The sequence below is a fragment of the Impatiens glandulifera genome, chromosome 1, assembly GCF_907164915.1.
Source record: "Impatiens glandulifera chromosome 1, dImpGla2.1, whole genome shotgun sequence".
Lineage (NCBI taxonomy): Eukaryota > Viridiplantae > Streptophyta > Magnoliopsida > Ericales > Balsaminaceae > Impatiens > Impatiens glandulifera.
Window position 1 is genome coordinate 26,785,804 of NC_061862.1, and position 20,897 is coordinate 26,806,700.

General features: G+C 27.9%; 2 protein-coding genes across 2 annotated transcripts in view; both read right to left on the reverse strand.

The window, feature by feature from the left end:
• Positions 1-3,267: 3,267 nt before the first annotated feature.
• Positions 3,268-3,960, reverse strand: LOC124922048 (secreted RxLR effector protein 161-like). Its single transcript, XM_047462777.1, has one exon. It carries the CDS (start codon positions 3,958-3,960, stop codon positions 3,268-3,270), a length of 693 nt encoding a protein of 230 aa, XP_047318733.1.
• Positions 3,961-4,942: 982 nt separating this feature from the next.
• The window catches only part of LOC124922058, a 28,870-nt gene continuing 12,915 nt past the window's right edge, over positions 4,943-20,897 (reverse strand). The window contains exons 3-4 of the mRNA XM_047462788.1: positions 5,539-6,087; positions 4,943-5,104 (exon numbers count right to left, since the gene is read on the reverse strand). Coding sequence (XP_047318744.1) covers positions 4,943-5,104; positions 5,539-6,087 — 711 coding nt within the window. The remainder of the gene's footprint in view (positions 5,105-5,538; positions 6,088-20,897) is intronic.

The following is a 20,897-nucleotide window of genomic DNA, read 5'->3' on the forward strand; positions in this document are numbered from 1 at the left end:
CACGTCTAACTACGTATCCGTTACACTGCACGTCTAACTACGTATCCGTTACACTGCACGTCTAACTACGTATCCGTTAGACTGCACGTCTAAGTACGTATCTCTTCAGACTTGTCTGAAGGTGTTAGACGCCAACATCTAACTACGTATCTGTTAGACTGCACGTCTAACGGAATTAGACTTTGACATCTAACTTCGAAACATATCTATTTAGCCTACTTAGACCACGTATAATTTAGCATAGCTTGATGAACCTGCATACACACAAATAGACAACTTAGCTTCATTCTCAACTTATTAAGTTTTAGTTACATATAATCAAAATAAGATTGGTCAGAGAATATACTCATTCTCTAAATTATTTTAAAAAGAATAATTTAACCCAACAACTTCCATGAAAAATGACGAAAAAAAGAAAGAAAATGGGTCACCCTAACTGATGCACCTTGAGTTTTCAAAATTGGGAAAAATATTAAACTTACCAAGATTCATCTGCAATATAGAGCATGCCTCAATAACCAAATAATATCATGCGGATATTTGACATTTTTCTCTGACATTTATCATGCACAACGTATAGTTAGAAAAAAGAAGATTAAGTAAAGAAAAAATGAGTTATCATTTCCCACAATACACTCCTCTAATGAGATTAATTTGTTCTGCGAACAATAACATTTTAGAAAGAACTTCCATGAAAAATACTAACTAAAATGAAGACATTGGGTCAGATAGGGATTGATCCGCACTATAAGCATGCATGTATAACCAAATAATATCATGCAGATAATTGAAATTTCTGTTATAACATTTATCATGCACAACGTATAGTTAGAAAAGAGAAGATTTAGTAAGGAGAAAATAAGTTACCATTTCCCCCACATTCCACTCCTTTAACGAGGTTAATTTGTTCTGCGAGCATAAATATTTTAGAAAGAACTTCCAAGAAAAATGACGAACAAAAATAAAGACAATGGGTCACCCTATCTGATGCCCTTTAGTTTTCAAAATTTATTTTTAGAAATTTCATTCATATTTACAAAGAATTTGTTGGTCAAAACACATAATCTAATACATTCAATTCAGTTATCTGATTTTCATTCTATTAATGTCAACAATTAAAAATTCTCAATTCACGTAAACATATTTTTTCAATATCTAACTTAACAAAGACACACTTTCCTCTTATAAAAAAAGCCTATTAAAAGAAAAGAAAAATGTATGCATAATTAAAATAAGGGATTGGTCATATTATGGAGAGGAGATTCATTATGCTTTTATGTCACAAATATGTTTGCCATTGATTATATTTGACAATTATCTTTCATCAGCTCACTACATTCACAAAGATTTGATTGATGATTTTATTAATGAAGAGAAATGTCTAAATAATTTCAAATAAAACAAGTTGTATCATTTCCTCACAATCCACTCGTCTAACAAGAATAATTTATTCTTCGAACACAAACATTTTAGAAAGAACTTTCATGAAAAATGATGAACAAAAATGAAGACAATGAGTCACCCTATCTTAGGTCCCTTGAGTTTTCAAAATTGAGAAAAAATATTAAACTTACCAAGATTCATATGCAGTATAGAGAATGCCTGAATAACCAAATAATATCACACAAATGTTTGACATTTTTGATGTGACATTTATCATGCACAACGTATTGTTAGTAAAGAGAAGATTGAGTAAGGACAAAATGAGTTATCATTTCCCCACAATCCACTCCTCTAAAGAGATTAATTTGTTCTGCGAACACAAATATTTTAGAAAAAACTTCCATGAAAAATGAAGAACAAAAATGAAGAAAATGGGTCACCATATCTTATGTCCCTTGAGTTTGTAAAAATTGAGAAAAAAATTTTAAACTTATCAAGATTCATCTGTAGTATAGAGATGCCTGAATACCAAATAATATCAAGAAGATGTTTAACATTTTTGCTGTGACATTTATCATGCACAACGTAAAATTAGAAAATAGAAGATTGTAAGGACAAAATGAGTTATCATTTCCCCACAATCCATTCCTCTAACTATATTAATTTGATCTGAGAACACAAACATTTTAGAAATAACTTCCATGAAAAATATGATCAAAAATGAAATAATGGGTCACCCTATGTGATGTTCTTGAGTTTTTAAAATTGAAAAAAAAATATTAAACTTACCAAGATTCATTTGTAGTATAGAGCATGCATGTATAACCAAATAATATCACGCAGATATTTGACAGTTCTACTGTGACATTTGTCATGCAAAACATTTAGTTATAAAAGTGAATAATTAAAAAATAAGTTTTTATTTCCCACAATCCAATCCAGATTAATTTGTTTTGAGAATACAATCATTTTAGAAAAAAGCGGTTGAAATTAATTAAAATAATTCCATAATAAACTTAAATCATAAACTATAATACTCTAGATCTTTATTCTTGTTCCTGAGATATGAAAGACATAAGTGGAATATATATACCTGGATCTTTAGACATTATTAGATGAGTTGGTCTTTAAAAGGGGCATAAATCCTTTAGCCTTATTTCTCCGATGATGAGGATTCAGAGAAAGAGAGCGTGTGATAAAAATAAGTTCGTTCTTATTTTTTTATCAACCAATCTCCCTTTTATAATTTCTTCTGCCTTTTGGGGACCATAACCGTCATAACTGCCTAATTACGTTAATTTCTAATTTGTCCCTCATCAAATTAGAAATACACCAAGGTATCCACAATTTAACATTAATAACAATAACGTTCTTAAGTTAAATCCCAAACATCCTTACATCACATAATATTGACTTATTATAATCAATGACCATATATATCCATTTAAATATATAAATGTTCCTTTAAATTCTAACAATCTCCCACTGGACATATATATTTAAAAAATGAATAATATATCCTTATTGTGCACAGTATTGTCATCAATTTCGAAAACATTAATAATCTCGTCCATTAATCATATTAACAAGGATCAAGGCAGTCTTCGTTGTATCAATCACAACTAAACTTTCAATGGTCACAAATATCAATATGACTAAATGACATAGATTAATCATGAATTTGTGGCATGTAAAATTACATGCAAGGTGATCTATTCATGTCAATTTTCAACTGGTCCTACCTTAACTTTAGTGAGATCAAACTTTAACTTTATTGTACAAAATGCAATAAACCGTACAATACTTTATCTGATCAAAATTGAATTACATAAATATCCATAAAAGAAACTGAAAGACAACTGAATTTACAATCTCCCACTTAACCTAGAGATCATCCATATCTAAAATACCCATGTTAGTAGTGTGTTCATGAAAGACATTAGGTGGCAGACCCTTTGTCAAGGAATCATCTATCATGGAGTTTGTACCCAAGTGTTCTATAGAAATTTGACCACTTTGTACCATTTCCTTCACAACTAGGAACTTTATATTGATATGTTTTAACTTAGTCGAGCTCCTATTGTTATTCGAATATAACATAGTTGAATTATTGTCACAAAATAACCTAAGGGGTCTTTCAATCCCTTTCAAAATACGCAGCTCAGTGACAAAATTCTTTAGCCATATTTCTTGATTTGATACCTCATAACATGCTACAAACTCTGTTGCCATGGTGGAGGAAGCTGTAAGTCCCTGTTTGGAACTCTTCCAATGGAACGCTCTGCCAACCAACAAGAATACATAGCCCAAAGTAGATCTTAAACTATCTTGGCATCCCGCAAAATCAGAGTCAGAATACCAAATGATCTCAAGATCATCTGACCTCTGATATGTGAGCATGTAACTTCTAGTTCTCTTTAGATATCTCATAACCCTTTTAGTTGCCTTATAGTGATCCAAACCTGGGTTGCTCAAATATCTTCCTAATACGCCAACTATGTACGCTATATCTGGACGCGTACAAACTTGAGCATACATTAGACTTCCAACTGCCGAAGCATATGGAATCTTTTGCATTTCTTGAATTTCCAAATTTTCTTTAGGGCATTGTTGAAGACTAAATTTGTCTCCCTTAGCGACTAGGAATTTCCTAATTTACAATCTTGCATGCCATATTTTTTAAGTACTTTATCGATATAGCTCATCTGTGACAATCCAAGAATTCCTCGAGAACGATCTCGATGTATTTGGATCCCTAATACAAATGAGGCCTCACCAAGATCTTTCATCTCGAAATTTCTCGACAGAAAAGTCTTAGTTTGGTTCAATAAGCGTATATCATTTGAGACAAGCAAAATGTCATTAACATATAAAATTAAATATATATGTTTACTCTCACTGAATTTGTGATACACACAATCATCAATTAAATTCCCTCAAAACCAAATGAAAGAATTACCTCATAAAATTTATGGTACCACTACCAAGATGCTTGTTTGAGCCCATAGATGAATTTCTTTAATTTGCAAACCATATTCCTTGAATCTCCTAACACAAAGTTTTCTGGTTGCACCACATAAATTGTTTCATCAATTTCTCCATTGAGAAATGTTGTCTTTACATCCATATTATGTAGCTCCATATCAAAATGTGCAACGAGTGCCATGATTGTTCTAAAAGAGTCTTTAGTTGAAACCTGAGAAAAACTCTCTTTATAATTAATTCCGTATTTTTGAGTAAAACCTTTAGCCACAAGATGTGCTTTATACTTTTCCACATTACCTTTAGAATCCCAATTTGTTTTAAAAATCCATTTACAACCAACAAACTTCACCCCTTCTAGTCATGGGACAAGTTCCCAAACTTTATTGTCTTGCATAGATTTATATTCTTCATTCATTGCATCAATCCACTTTGTTGAATTAGAACTATCTATGGCTTGATGAAAGTTTATTGGATCATCTTCCATAATACCAAGATTATCCTCATGTTCTTGAAGAAATACATATTCATCCGACATAGTACTTCACCACATGGTGTACTGAGGAACGATACCACACTACTCTAGGTATTTAGCGAAAGGCCCTGGACGTTGTTCACATGAACCGTCATACCGACCGTAGTATTCACCACCATGATCGAATTTAACTTTCTTTATCTTTTTGTTAGGTTGATTTTCAACTTCAACCTTAAATGACTTGAACACATCCAATATTTGGGCCTTTTCTTGAATAAGAAAAATGTATGCATATCTAGAGAAATCGTCTATGAATGATACAAAATATCGTTAACTATTCCAAGACGGAGTCCGAAACGGCCCACAAACATCCGTATGTATCAACTCAAGTATTTATGTAGCTCTATATGCATTCAATTTTCTATCTTTGGTTTGTTTTCCTTTAATACATTCGATATAGACATTAAAGTCCGTAAAATCAATGGAATTTAGAATCCCATCTGACACAAGAGGTTCAACTCTATTTCTAGAGATGTGACCTAAGCGTTTGTGCCATAATGTACCCGAATTATTATTATTTAGCTTTCGTTTAGTACCTCTTGATTCCACATTCAGAGTTTCATTATATAAAGCAATTGTATCAAGTAAATAAAGATTGTCATAATGCATTAATGAACCGGTTCAAACATCCGAAGTACCAATAGATAACTTAAATTGACCATTTCCAAACAAACTAGATAACCATGTTTGTCCAAATAACGAATAGAAACCAAATTTCGTTTAAACGAAGGTACAATAAAAGTATCCTTTAAGTCCAAATAGAAACTAGAACTAAGCAACAATCTAAAGTGTTCAATTGCTTCAACTTTTGTCGATTTTCCATCGCCCACAGAGATACGTCTTTCAGCATCACTTGGCTTTCGGTAGCTCAGGAAACCCTGTATTGAAATACTGATGTTAGTAGTAGCACCGGAGTCTAACCACCAAGTATTTCCAAGTATTGATGCTAAATTAACTTCAGAATAAACCAGATTAAGAAACGTACCTTTCTTTTCACGCCATGCATGATATTTAGTACAATTCTTCTTTAGATGTCCAACCTTATTGCAAAAGAAACAGTCATTGTTAACTTTTTTCTTTGCATTTGGACCCTGAGCAGCATCAACATTCTTCCTTTTCTTGCCCTTATCCCTAGAGGTGCTTGCCAGATGAGCACATTCTATTATTTCTTGCTTTAATCTCTTCCTCTTGAACACAATGAGAAATTAGTTCATTCAAGTTCCACGTTTCTTTCTAACCGTTAAAACTGACTTTAAAGTGGTTGAATTGAACCGGAAGAGAAATCAGAATGAGATGCACAAGTAAATCCTCATGCAAATCAAGCTTTAGTGCATTAAGTTTTGATGCAAGATTAGACATCTCTATGATGTACTCCCTTATATTACCATTGCCCTTATACTTCATTGAAATCAAGCTCTTAAAAATAGTGCTTGTTTCGGCCTTATCGCTATTAACAAAGTTCTTTTCAAATTCTGCAAGCTAATCTTTAGCATTGGTGGTGTCTTCAGACACAACACCCCTGAACACCTCCGAAATTACACGCTTTATGATCATAAGACTAATGCGGTTAGAGCATTCTCATTTCTCAAATTTAGCCTTCTCTTTAAGAGAGCTAATAACCGTAGGTGTAGTGAGTTGCTTTGTCCGTATCGCAAGGTCCATGTCCATGAAACCGAGAACTATCTAAATGTTCTCCTTCCAATCCTTAAAGTTAGAGCCATTAAGGACTGGGACTTAACTTAAGTTGGCATTAATATTTTCAACATTAGCTGAAAACATAATTTAAACTGTAACTAACATGATCAATTCTTTAATTTTCAATCAAATTTAAAATAATTAGCAAATCCCATCCAAAATATCTAGTGCACCATTAAATTCAAGTCTTTGGACAATAAAATTTAATTGTTAGTGATATTTTGTTGCAATAATCAAACACTAACAATAATGCATGACAAATAACAAACCTTTCTTTGGAATGATTTGATATTCTCATGTAAAAATCCTTATAATTGTTACGTGCTTATTATCACAAGTAATTGTGAACTTCGGTCAACTAGTAACCTTTCTTTGGCCGATTATTTAGTCATATTAAAATTCACCATTACAAACATTAAAAATTCGAACTTAAACAAACTAAATTAGAGAGGTCACTTTTGTGACGTCATAACTTAACTTATTTAATTTAAATAAAGAACAATCCGCTAAATTATTAAATAAGATTAAAACCTAAATAAAATTAAAAGAGTTTGACTCTTTTTTATATTAATTAAATAAATAAATAATAATATTATTTAGAAACTTAACTGTGTTAAAATAAAATCAAAATTTTATTTTATTTTTAAATTTTATTTTCTTATAAAATAATTAAATAATATTATTTCTTAAAAAATCCTAAATTGAATAATATTATTTTATCCAGATATTATTTCTTAAAAAAATCCTTAAATAAAAAAATTATTTTTCAATAAAATAATTATATAATATTATTTACTAATTACTCAATAATATTATTATTTTCCCAAAAATAAAATATTTTACCGAATTTTCTTTTTAATAGAAGATAATAAAATAAAATTATTTCCTTTAAAATAAATAGGAATTGAAATAATATTATTTTCAAAAAATATATTTTATCGAATTTTCTTTTAATAAAAGATTATGAAATAAAATAATTTTTTAAAATAGGAATTGAAATAATATTATTTCCCCACAAAAAAATATTTTAACGATTTTTTTTTTAATAAAAGATAATGAAATAAAATTATTTCTTTAAAATAAGAATTGAAATGATATTATTTCCCAAAAAAAAAAGTATTCATCATACATTTCAACTTGATTGTTAAACCGTTACCTTTCAACATGATTGTAGAACTTCAATTTAGGGTTTACTAATTAGGGTTTCTCTATACAACAAACTTCAAAATTAGATTTATTTTCCCCCAAATTCATGACAAGAAGAATAAATTCATGTATAAGAATAAGTCGTTCTGATAAAATTGTTGGAATTAATTAAAATAATTCCATAATAAATTTAAATCTTAAACTATAATACCAATTGTTCCTGAGATATGAAAGACAAAAGCGGAATATATATACCTGGATCTTTAGACATGAATAGATAAGATGATCTTTAAAAGGGCTAGAAATCCTTTAGCCTTATTTTTCCGATGATGGGGATTCAGAGAGAGAGCTTGTGATAAAAATAAGTTCGTTCTTATTTTTTTATCAACCAACCTCCTTTTATAATTTCTTCTGCCTTTTGGGGACCATAACCGTCATAACTGTCTCATTACGCTAATTTCTAATTTGGCCCTCATCAAATTAGAAATACCGCAAAGTATCTACAATTTAACATTCATAACAATAACGTCAAATCCCAAACATCCTTAGATCACATAATATTGACTTATTATAATCAATGACCATATATATCCATTTAAATATATAAATGTTCCTTTAAATTCTAACCAGAGCTTCTATAAAAAAATATGAACAAAAATGAAGACAGTGTCACTCTATATGATGCCCCTTGAGTTTTCAAAATTGAGAAAAAAATATTAAACTTCTCAAGATTCATCTATAGTATGGAGCATGCCTGAATAACCAAATAATATAACGGAGATGTTTGACATATCTTCTGTGACATTTATCATGCACAATGTATAGTTAAAAAAAAAGATTGAGTAAAGATTAAATGAGTTATTATTTCCACCACAATCAACTCCTCTAACGAGATTAATTTGTTATGCGAACACAAACATTTTAGAAAGAACTTCCATGAAAAATGACAAACAAAAATGAAGACAATAGGCCTATCAGGTGGCCCTTGAGTTTTTAAAATTGATAAAAAAAATATATATATTAACCTTACCAAGATTCATCTGCAGTATATAGCATGCCTGAATAACCAAATAATATTACACAAATGTTTGAAATTTCTGTTGTGACATTTATCATGCACAATGCATAGTTAGAAAAGAGAAGATTGAGTAAGGACAAAATGAGTTATCATTTCCCCACAATCCACTCATTAATGAGATTAATTAGTTCTTTAAACATATATATTTTAGAAAGAACTTACATGAAAAATGACGAACAAAATTGAAGAAAATGGGTCACCCTATCAGATTCCCCTTGAGTTTTCAAAATTGAGAAAAAAATATTAAACTTACCAACCTATCAGATTCCCCTTGAGTTTTCAAAATTGAGAAAAAAATATTAAACTTACCAAGATTAATCTGCAGTATTGAGCATGCCTGAATAACAAAATAATATCACGCAAATGTGACATTTTTGCTGTGACATTTATCACGCACATCGTATATCTAGAAAAGAGAAGATTGAGTAAGGACAAAATGAGTTATCATTTCCCCACAATCCACTCCTTTAACGAGATTAATTTGTTATGCGAACACAAACATTTAGAAAGAACTTCTATAAAAAATGACGAGCAAAACGAAGACAATGGGTCACCATATCTGATGCTCTTTAAGTTTTCAAAATTGTGAAAAAAATATTAAACTTACCAAGATTCATCAGCAGTATAGCGCGTGCCTAAATAACCAAATAATATCACGCAGATGTTTGACATAACATATAATTAGAAAAGAGAAGATTGAGTAAGGACAAAATTAGTTATCATTTTCCCACAATACACTCCTCTAATGAGATTAATTTGTTCTGCATTTGTTTTGCAAAGACAAACAGTTTAGAAAAAACTTCCAATAAAATGACGAACAAAAATGAATACAATGGGTCACCCTATCCGATGCCTCTTTTAGTTTTCAAAATTGAGAAAAATATTAAACTTACCAAAATTTATCTGAGTATAGAGCATGCCTGAATAACTAAATAATATCACACGGATGTTTGCGGATGTTTGACATTTCCACTGTGACATTTATCATTCACAACATATAGTTAGAAAAGAAAAGATAAAGTAAGGAAAAAATGATTTATCATTTCTCCATAATCCATTCCTCTAACAAGATTAATTTGTTCTGCGAACACAAACATTTTAGAAATAACTTCCATGAAAAATATGAACAAAAATGAAGACAATAGTGTTAGATATATTGTCTTGAATAACAGAAAAATATATATACATACGATGTTACAAATAAATAAAAAATAAAATAAGATATACGAAGAACAATATCACTGTATTTGATGATTGATTCGAGGCATGTGTTAAACACATTTCCCTTAAAACAGTTCCACCGTCTCCCCGTGTGCTAGAGTTTATCACAGGTGGCTGTCTTCCAGGGTACAACGAATCTAGCAGTGATTCAGCACCGGAATCACTACACAACGAGCTTGATAAAGTACCTGAACTATCACCGGGTTTCAACGGAAAATATCGAGCGAAGAACTCGAAGAACACTCACAAAACAAGAAGAAGGCTTTTGGAATTCTAGAGTGAGAAAGATGAAGGATGAAGATCTGTAAAATGAATAATGAATGGGTATATATTGTTGAGAATTAAACCTGTAAATAAAACCATCCAAACGTTTATTAGCAATAAATATTGCTCATTCATTTGTTAATTAATCCATAACTAATTAACATCAGCCTATACGTTGATTTGCATAAATGCAATGTTAGACATTCAATGCTAATGCTAGCTGATTGAAGAGTCCATACGTTGGCTAATAGACTAATTAAAGCTAAATGTTTATCCTAACATTATGCTTTAATTTTCTAATTAGGCATTAAATATTAATTAAACAATTAATATTTAATTATAATTTGGATTAAATTCACTGTTAATTCACGTTTGAATTTGTGTGAATTTTATTTGATTTTATTTATTTACAATCTTATTTCCATTCATTAATGGAATTTTAATAGTTGAATTTTACATAGGATAGGTAGGTGTAACCCTTTGAACCTTCCCTTGTGAAAGCATATAACTTTACTAGCTGATTAGTAGACTCGATGTCCTTGAACTATGCTGCCTTTTGTGTAAACGATTACACACTTTCACATAGAATTCTCCCTAATACATGTCAAGCTCTCATGGTTGTGTCCATTTTGGCCATAGAACACGCGCCTGGTTCTGTGAGAGGGTCTAGAATTGAGTCGTGCAATTCTTTCGAAGCGGCCCCACTTCTCCCTCACATAGGTGATCTCTTTGTTCACAAAGAATCATTAAAAGCGATATGCTTATCCTCGTCAAAATATATATTGTTTCATTATAGGATTAATCCTCAACAATAACTTTCCAAGTTAGTACAATTAGGTTGTCCCATTGAACCTAGTTCTTGGGATCTCCAGTCTGCATAGGTTGGGTTTTCCTTCATACCAACTTATAGTAGGCTAATGTCTCAAAAGACTTCATATTATCTCTCTATTCAATAATCTGATTAGTGGATCCACAATGTTATCTTTGACATACATAGTCAAATTTGATAACTCCATTAGAGAGTATAGTCTAATGACATTATGTCTAAGACGTGTATGTCTAGACTTGTCATTTACTCTAAGCTTGTCCAATTTCTAATTACTATCACAATAATTAGAAATTTATGTTGGTACATTCTTAGTTAACCTTGGAACATCTTCTAATAAGAAGCATAATCATTCGTACATGCTTATCATTTATTTTTATTTTTATGAAAATATTGTTTACTTGGCTAACTAGTAGACAAAATGTCTTTGAACTATTCTGCCTTCATGTAAACGATTATATATTTTACATAAAAATATTTTATTTTTCGACATAAGTCAAAAATATAGATTATAACATTTAATCTATCCATCATAAGTTTCTTAGAAGATTTCCATATGAAGATTGCACTTCTAAGTGTAAACATATTCACTGTAAGACGTAAAGTCTTTCATTTAATAATATCAATATATCATTTGATAACAACATGATATTTCGTTTAGTGCAATTCATATCCTTTATGGATTTAATCATTTTTATCGTAATTTTCAACGATAAAAATATCGTACAAAAGACACGTAATGAAATAATTTTCATTGTCTTCATGATATATATAATTGTCACATCCACTTTTTAATAAAAGTATGATCAAATTTTCATATCATTATTATAAAATTTGTTATAAGTCATATCAAAACTTTATAAACTTCATTTTCATTTATTTCATAAAATCCTTTTGAAGACATTGGTTCTTCATAGTTTTATGAAAATAATGTCAAAATATGACACGTTTCTTGATTTCAAAATCCTCAAATCTAAAATATCGATTTGAACACCAACTCAGCAAATATAAACAAGACATTTTCTTGTTATTTTCTTTCTTTTTGTAAAGTTGCGCAACTTTATCTTTTATAGAGAACATATTTCTCTAACAATAAATTATCTTTTTTATTTATCATAATATACACAATTATTTTTGTGTTATAATCAATAAAAATATTTGCCCCCACATTCGTGTTGGTATCCTTTTTTAAATCACACACTTATATGATTTAAATCAATGATTTTCTAATCAAGAAATTGTCACACAATTCTTTTACAAATTTCTTTTGTTATACTTATCATACAATGAATAAGATAACTATATCATAAATATTTAATTGAATAAAATATAATTTCTATATAAGAGATTAGAATGTTTATTCATATATAAATCATTCTTCACATAATCTCTACATAGGAAATTAAAATATTTAATCAATTAAAATATTTATTTCAACACTTAATTTCTATAAAAGAAATTAGAATATTTAATCAAATAAATATTCACCATATCACATGATTTATACAAAAGAAATCATAATGTTTCAAGCATCTTTGACCGAAGTCGCTTAAACATTTATTTCCGGTTGCACGTTTGCATCCCGTAATATCGGCACGTTTGCCACATTATTCTCAAATCAAACAATACTTTGCTTGTAATTATTTGATTTCAAAATTATCAAATATATTATATTAAACCAAAATTAATATATCCATATATATATATATGATATTATATATTATTCTTCTTTCATTTTAGTCACCACGATGACAAAACAACTATAATATATATAGTCAATAAATCAGATACATAATATGTCATATATATTCTTAAACAAATATATATACAACTTCGTTTATCATTAAAAATACCGTTTAAAAATTATATAATAATTAATTAGAATATTAATTATTACACTTAATTAGAATGTTGATCATTTATCTTTAATCGAATATAAAACTAACTAATTATAAAAATAAATATTCATGTCATCAATTATTCGTTTCTTAATTAATTAGATGACCTTTAACATTCTATAAGAAATCTTTGTCAATCAAAGAACACATGATTTGTGACAAATTTCAAAATTATCTATTAAAATAAAAATACATAGAAAACAAATCTTAATTTATATATATATATAAATTTCTAGATAATCATACTTATTATGAATAACATGAATCATCTTTATATTAGCTAATATGCATGATTTATATTAATAATCAATTAGCACATAATTAAATTAAATATAACTACAAATATATTTCATATCTTAATCGAAGCACTTACATTGCCATGTTTTGAACAATAATCGACGTTAAACGACTATGCATGCTCAGAATACATCTGAGTAGATTATTTTCATCAAGGCAAATTTTGCGAAGACAATTTCGACTAACATAGTCGTGTCTTTTTAAATGCATGATTATAATAAGTTCTAAAACAAATAACTTATTTAATCTCATTATACATATGACCTTCATTTTCTGTCATTATGAATCACATAATTTCTATAAAAGAAATTATTAGGATACCCAATTCATTTCATAATTTCTACATAAGAAATTATAATGATTTCAACCTTCATGATTAATGTCATTTAGACAAATCATATTATATATTTATATATATATTTTATAAAAATCATTATGAACCCATTAATCACATAATTTTTACACAAGAAAATTATAATGATTTTTACATCAAGACTCATGTCTGATTTCTACCAAGAAATCATTGACTACCCATTCATCTCATAATTTCTACACAAGAAATTAGAATGGTTTCAACATCAATGACTTTAACAAGTCTGATTTCTACCAAGAAATCATTGACAATCTCATTCATCTCATAATTTCTACACAAGAAATTGGAATGGTTTTTAACATCAATGACCATAGTCATTTTAGTAGATCTGATTTCTACAAAAATAAATCAAATCATCTCATTCTCATAATTTCTACACAAGAAATTAGAATGGTTTTTAACATCAATGACCATAGTCATTTTAGTAAATCTGATTTCTACAAAAAAAAAATCATCTCATCAGTTGGATTTGAACACATAACCTCCATTCCGTCACGCGCCATTGTGTCTAAACTTTAAACCACTTCACCAATGCACCATTTCATTGTTGTACCGCTTTTATGACCTTTTGTCTTCTTTCTAGAGACAACTTATACTTCATATTTGACTAGACTCTGTCAATCAATAAATATACACATTTAAAACGATAACTTATTACCATAATAAAATGTAATATATAAAAGAATATATATAAATAAAGATATCATCTCTCTTTATTTATTAAATCATCCTACCATATTATTATTAATTATATTGGTTAATTAAAAAAAAGTATATATCCTAATTAATTTTTTCAAACTGAAACCATATGTTTCAATTATAATTAATTTTTAACACCATAAATTTTATAAAAATTGAAAGCTAACATATTAGTTACTTTCTTATTTTTATTCATTATTATTAATAATTTTAATAACCAACAAACATTTATTTAAAAATAAAATAAATTATTGTTTTCTAATTTATTTTCTAGAAAACTTTTGTATAATAAATATACATCATTTTTCTTTAGAATATTAGCTTATAAAGGTAAGCTTTCATACAAATAATATTAATAATAATTAACATTATATATATATATATACAATAAAGACTTATCTTTGTAGATTTTTCTATTTCTTTAGATTAACAACTTTATCTTGTCGAAATAATCGATCATCTGGTTTATAACATCATAACTCATATTCCTGAAACATCAAAGACAAAAATTTCGATGGCACAAGCTACTAAATAACTTAGCACATAAGTTATCTGTTTTAAGATTGTTAGATATATTGTCTTGAATAACAGAAAAATATATATACATACGATGTTACAAATAAATAAAAAATAAAATAAGATATACGAAGAACAATATCACCGTATTTGATGATTGATTCGAGGCATGTGTTAAACACATTTCCCTTAAAACAGTTCCACCGTCTCCCCGTGTGCTAGAGTTTATCACAGATGGCTGTCTCCCAGGGTACGACGAATCTAGTAGTGATTCAGCACCGGAATCACTACACAACGAGCTTGATAAAGTACCTGAACTATCACCGGGTTTCAACGGAAAATATCGAGCGAAGAACTCGAAGAACACTCACAAAACAAGAAGAAGGCTTTTGGAATTCTAGAGTGAGAAAGATGAAGGATGAAGATCTGTAAAATGAATAATGAATGGGTATATATTGCTGAGAATTAAACCTGTAAACAAAACCATCCAAACGTTTATTAGCAATAAATATTGCTCATTCATTTGTTAATTAATCCATAACTAATTAACATCAGCCTATACGTTGATTTGCAGAAATGCAGTGTTAGACATTCAATGCTAATGCTAGCTGATTGAAGAGTTCATACGTTGGCCAATAGGCCAATTAAAGCTAAATGTTTATCCTAACATTATGCTTTAATTTTCTAATTAGGCATTAAATATTAATTAAACAATTAATATTTAATTATAATTTGGATTAAATTCACCGTTAATTCACGTTTGAATTTGTGTGAATTTTATTTGATTTTATTTATTTACAATCTTATTTCCATTCATTAATGGAATTAGCTTAATTCCAACAAATAGGTCACCCTATCTGATGCCCCTTGAGTTTTAAAAAAAATATATATATATTAAACTTACCAAGATTCATCTACAGTGTAGAGCATGCCTGTATAACCAAATAATATCTTTGACATTTATGCTGTGATATTTATCATGCACAACGTATAGTTAAAAACTTCTGTGACATTTATCATGCACAACGTATAGTTAAAAACTTCTGTGACATTTATCATGCACAACATATAGTTAAAAAAGAGAAGATTGAGTAAGGACAAAATGAGTTATCATTTCCTCACAATCTAATCCTCTAATGAGATTAATTTGTTCTGTGAATACAAACATTTTAGAATGAACTTCCATGAAAAATGATGAACAAAAATGAAGACAATGATTTATTCCCTTGAGTTTTCAAAATTGAGAAAAAAATTATTAAACTTACCAAGATTAATCTGCAGTATAGAGCATTCCTGAATAACCAAATAATATTACACAAATGTTTGATATTTCTGGTGTGATATTTATCATGCACAACGTATAGTTAAAGAAGAGAAGATTGAGTATGGACAAAATGAGTTATCATTTCCCCCACAATCCACTTCTCTAATGAGATTAATTTGTTATGCGAACACAAACATTTTAGGAGGAACTTCCATGAAAAATGACGAACAAAACCTATGTGATGTCCCTTGAGTTTTTAAAATTGAGAAAAAAATATTTAACTTATCAAGGTTCATCTGTAGCATAGAGCATGCCTGAATAACTAAATAATATCACCCAGATGTTTGACATTTATGTTGTGATATTTATCATCCACAATGTATAGTTAGAAAATAGAAGATTCAGTAAGGATAAAAGATTTATCATTTCCCCCCCCCCACAATCCCCACCTCTAACATGATTAATTTGTTTTGCGAACATAAACATTTTAGAAAGAACTTCCATGAAAAATGACGAACAAAAATAAGACAATAGGTCGCCCTATCTAATGCCCCTTGAGTTTTCAAAATTTCTACTTTCATTCATAATCACAAAGAATTTGGTGGTCAAAACACATAATCTAATACATTCAATTCAATTATCCAATTTTCATTCTATTAATGACATCCATTAATAATTCTCAATTCACCTGAATATATGTATTTTCAATATCTAACTTAACAAAGACACACTTACCTCTTACCTCACTACATTCACAAAGATTTGATTGATGATTTTATTAATGAAGAGAAATATCTAGATTATTTCAAATAAAACAAGTTTTATATTGTTTTAAAGAGCTCAACAAGATGTTTCCACTCTCCAATGCTTCAAATTGAAGTCATGTTATGTTGACTTTTAAAGATCTTACTTCAGGAGTTGTTTTAAAACTTTGGAATTGGGCATTTATCCAAAATGAATCATTTCATATACTATTTCAAATAGCTTGAAAAAAATGTTAACAAGAATCTTCGCAATTGGATTATTAGAGGAGACACGACAATGGTCAAGCCGAACACCCTTATTACGAACCAGAACCATCTTTATTCATGAGAATTTCCAAAAAAACTAAGAAGCAATTTCAATAAAGATCAACAACAGAATGAATTAAAGCAACAAACCATTCAAATAAACCACTTATACTTTAATTAAATATTTCAGAATTTTTTAAATAATCCTAAAGATCACACAAGGAATTCCTTTTGTGTTGGAATCACCCACTGCAGATTCATATGAGTCTACAGTTTGTTCGCAGAACAAGTCTTCCACCTGAAAAAAATCGATTTCTTTAAACGTGAGAAAGAAAAGAAAAGAAACAAAACATATTATGTAAAAAATTGAGTTCTTTACAACTGACTAGTTAAAAAAATGTATGATTTTGAATAAATACACTATAAATAGTTTTTAAAGTCTGAGATTACCTAAACTGAGACGAACAATCCTAAGAATTACTCAGTTGATTGAGAAAATATGAAGAACTCCAACTTTATTTCTCACTTTTACAATAATATAATGCGCAGGAAACGCAAAATATTACTGTTGTTTCTGCAATTAGATGTTAAGATTATTTAGAGAAAAAATTATTTGGCGTAAAACAAAATATTTGGATAAAATGATTACATAATATATTTTTTTTATTTAATATTTTAAATCAAAATCTCATTAATTATTTAGATTATAATAATAAAATAATATTATATAATAAAATAATATCATTAGAAATAAATAAATAATAATAATAATTATATAATTTTGTAAAAAATATTACTATTAATTAAAAAAAGGTCAAGTAGTTCTCTATACTAAATTTATAAACTAAGATTATAAGAAAACTATTTATCTTAATCGAATTTTGTTTTCATATGCGAATTGTCGTATGCGACAATTGATCTAACAAAAAGAACTATTACATTATTGTCGCTTTATAAATTTTCGAACTTAGCGGATAGATACTAGAATCATGTGAGTGGTATCTTTCATCTAAATAATTTGTTTAGGTAACTTCATTATTATTAATTTTAAAACAGTGATGTGAAATGTATAATAAAAATAAGATAAAATATTTTTAATTCCAATATATATATATATATATATATATTAAAAAAACTAATGTATAGAATTAATAAAATATAAAAAAAAATTAGTTGGCCCATTTAATTTTTTTTTTATAGAGTTTTAAAATCTTCAATTTTTAAATCTATAAATAGATTTTCTCTAATTCATTCCTACACATTTCATACAAAACAAATGGTGAAGGCTAACCAGTCGTTGAAGATTAGGGAATTGAAACGTGAAAATGTGTTAAATTGAGTCAAGTGAGCAGGGAGAGACCAAAGATGGTGGAAGAGATCAAATGAGGAGATGGATTATCAACAACTTGAACATCTTAAAATGTCTCTCATTTGATCTCTCCCACCATCTTTGGTCCCGCCCAACTTACTTGACATGATTTATAACCTTTGCATAACTTTATCATTCAATTTCCTAATGCTCGATGACCGATAAGCCTTAATCATTTGTTGGGTTTCACAGGAAAAACCAAACAATCGACCAACTATTTCATCTACACTGGGATGATGACAGTAGAGTCACACTTTGTTTGCTAGAGAAAATACTAGAAGTAACATCTCAGCCCTAGACAATATGATAAGCTCGCTGAATTTCTTGAAAAGCCAACTTCTTCTTATTACTCTAGTTCTTATTTTGGCCATGGTGATTTTTGACGCCCTTTGTTTGTTTTGGTGATTAGATAATGATAAAACACATTAGATATAATATGTGATGAAGAGATAAAAAGTTTATGTTTACTTAGATTTGAAGGGTTTATTTATAGATTAAAGTAAACCAAATCCACAATTTAAGTGACAATATACTAATCAAATCAAATTCTAGTTGGCTATCATTTTTATTTTTATTTTCCTGATCTAAAAATCATTTTCTGTACTATAAATTATAAATAATTAATTATATTTTTTAGTTTTATTATACATTAATGGTAAAAATTTTATAAGTTATATTAAAAATAAATATTAATGGTGTCACCTAAAATGTTTATTTGCATTACTAGTATAACTCTACTATTGCGTAATTATTATTTTTTTAATTTTTTTATTATATTTAATAAAATAAAAATTATTTATGCACAACAACAAATGCATAAATGAAAAAGGTAAAAAAAAAAATTACAAAAAAAAATACAATAATAGCTAAAAAAAAGTTTTTAGACAATTGTTTCATCAGTTGGTTGAAAACTAGCCTGACACCTCTAAATATGATACCTCTAAATATGATCTTCACGTCAACTTAAATTGTTTTAAATGAGAATTAAATAAGAATTGAATTTGTGAAATTATCTCTTAAATATCAGTATTAAGTGTAGGGTTAAATTCAAACTCTATATTATATAAGAATAGTGATTTCTAAACCAAGACTTCATGATCATCACATGAAAGTCTTGAAACTTCAAATATTGAACAAAGGCACATTATGAATATAATGAAAGAAATTTAATTAATGGACATCTAAATTTGTTTGTAAATTCATGAATTTAATGTTTAGTACATTACAAAATAAAAAATATTTATATGTCCTAATTTGACTATACATTAATAGAAATATTATGACCACATATATTTTAATAATTAAATATTTATAGTGCTATTTAAAAAATTATTTACATACTTTATTTCTAATTAATTGTTAAATTTTGAAAATAATGTAACAATTATATATTTGTTTTATTTATTTTTCACAAAATTCAGGAGATCATTTTTTTATATATCAAACTGACTCATAAATTGATTAGGAATATATAATGTTATCCCATAACCAATTTATGAGCCAATGTTATATATATAAAAATATTTATCTTGAATTTTGTGAAAAAATAAATAAAACAAAGATAATTGTTACATTATTTTTCAAAATTTAACAACTAATTACAAATAGATTATATAAATAATATTTTTAAATAACACTATAAATATTTAATTATTAAAATAAGTGGTCATAATATTTCTATTAATGTATAGTCAAATTAGGTATTATAATTATTTTTTATTTTATAATATATAGTAAAACATTTAATTCGTGAATTTAAAAACAAATTTAGATGTCCATTAATTAAATTTCTTTCATTCATTATATTCATAGTGTGCCTGTGTCCAATATCTGAAGTTTCAAGTCTTTGCTTGTGATTTTCATGAAGTCTTGGTTTAGAAATCACTATTCTTATATGAATACAGAGTTGGAAATTAACCCACTAAACTTAATAAAGAGATCATTTCACGAATTCAATTCTCATTTAATTCTCATTTAAGTTAAAGTTAGAGTAAATCATAGTTAGAAGTGTCATGCTAATTTCCAATCAGTTGATGAAACAATTGTCTAAAACAATTTTAGCTATTATTGTATTTGTTTTTGTAATTCTTTCTTAGTTTTTGAACCTTTTTTCATTTGTGCATTTTTTGTTGTGCATAAACGATTTTTATTTTATTAAATATAATTAAAAAAACACAAAAAAAAAATGCGCAATAGTAGATTTAGACCAGTAATTAATGCAAATAAACATTTTTTTTTGTAACACCCTTAATATTTATTTTTAATATAACTTGTAATTTTCTTACCATTAATGTATAATAAAATTAAGAAATATAATTATATATTTTATAATTAATAATAA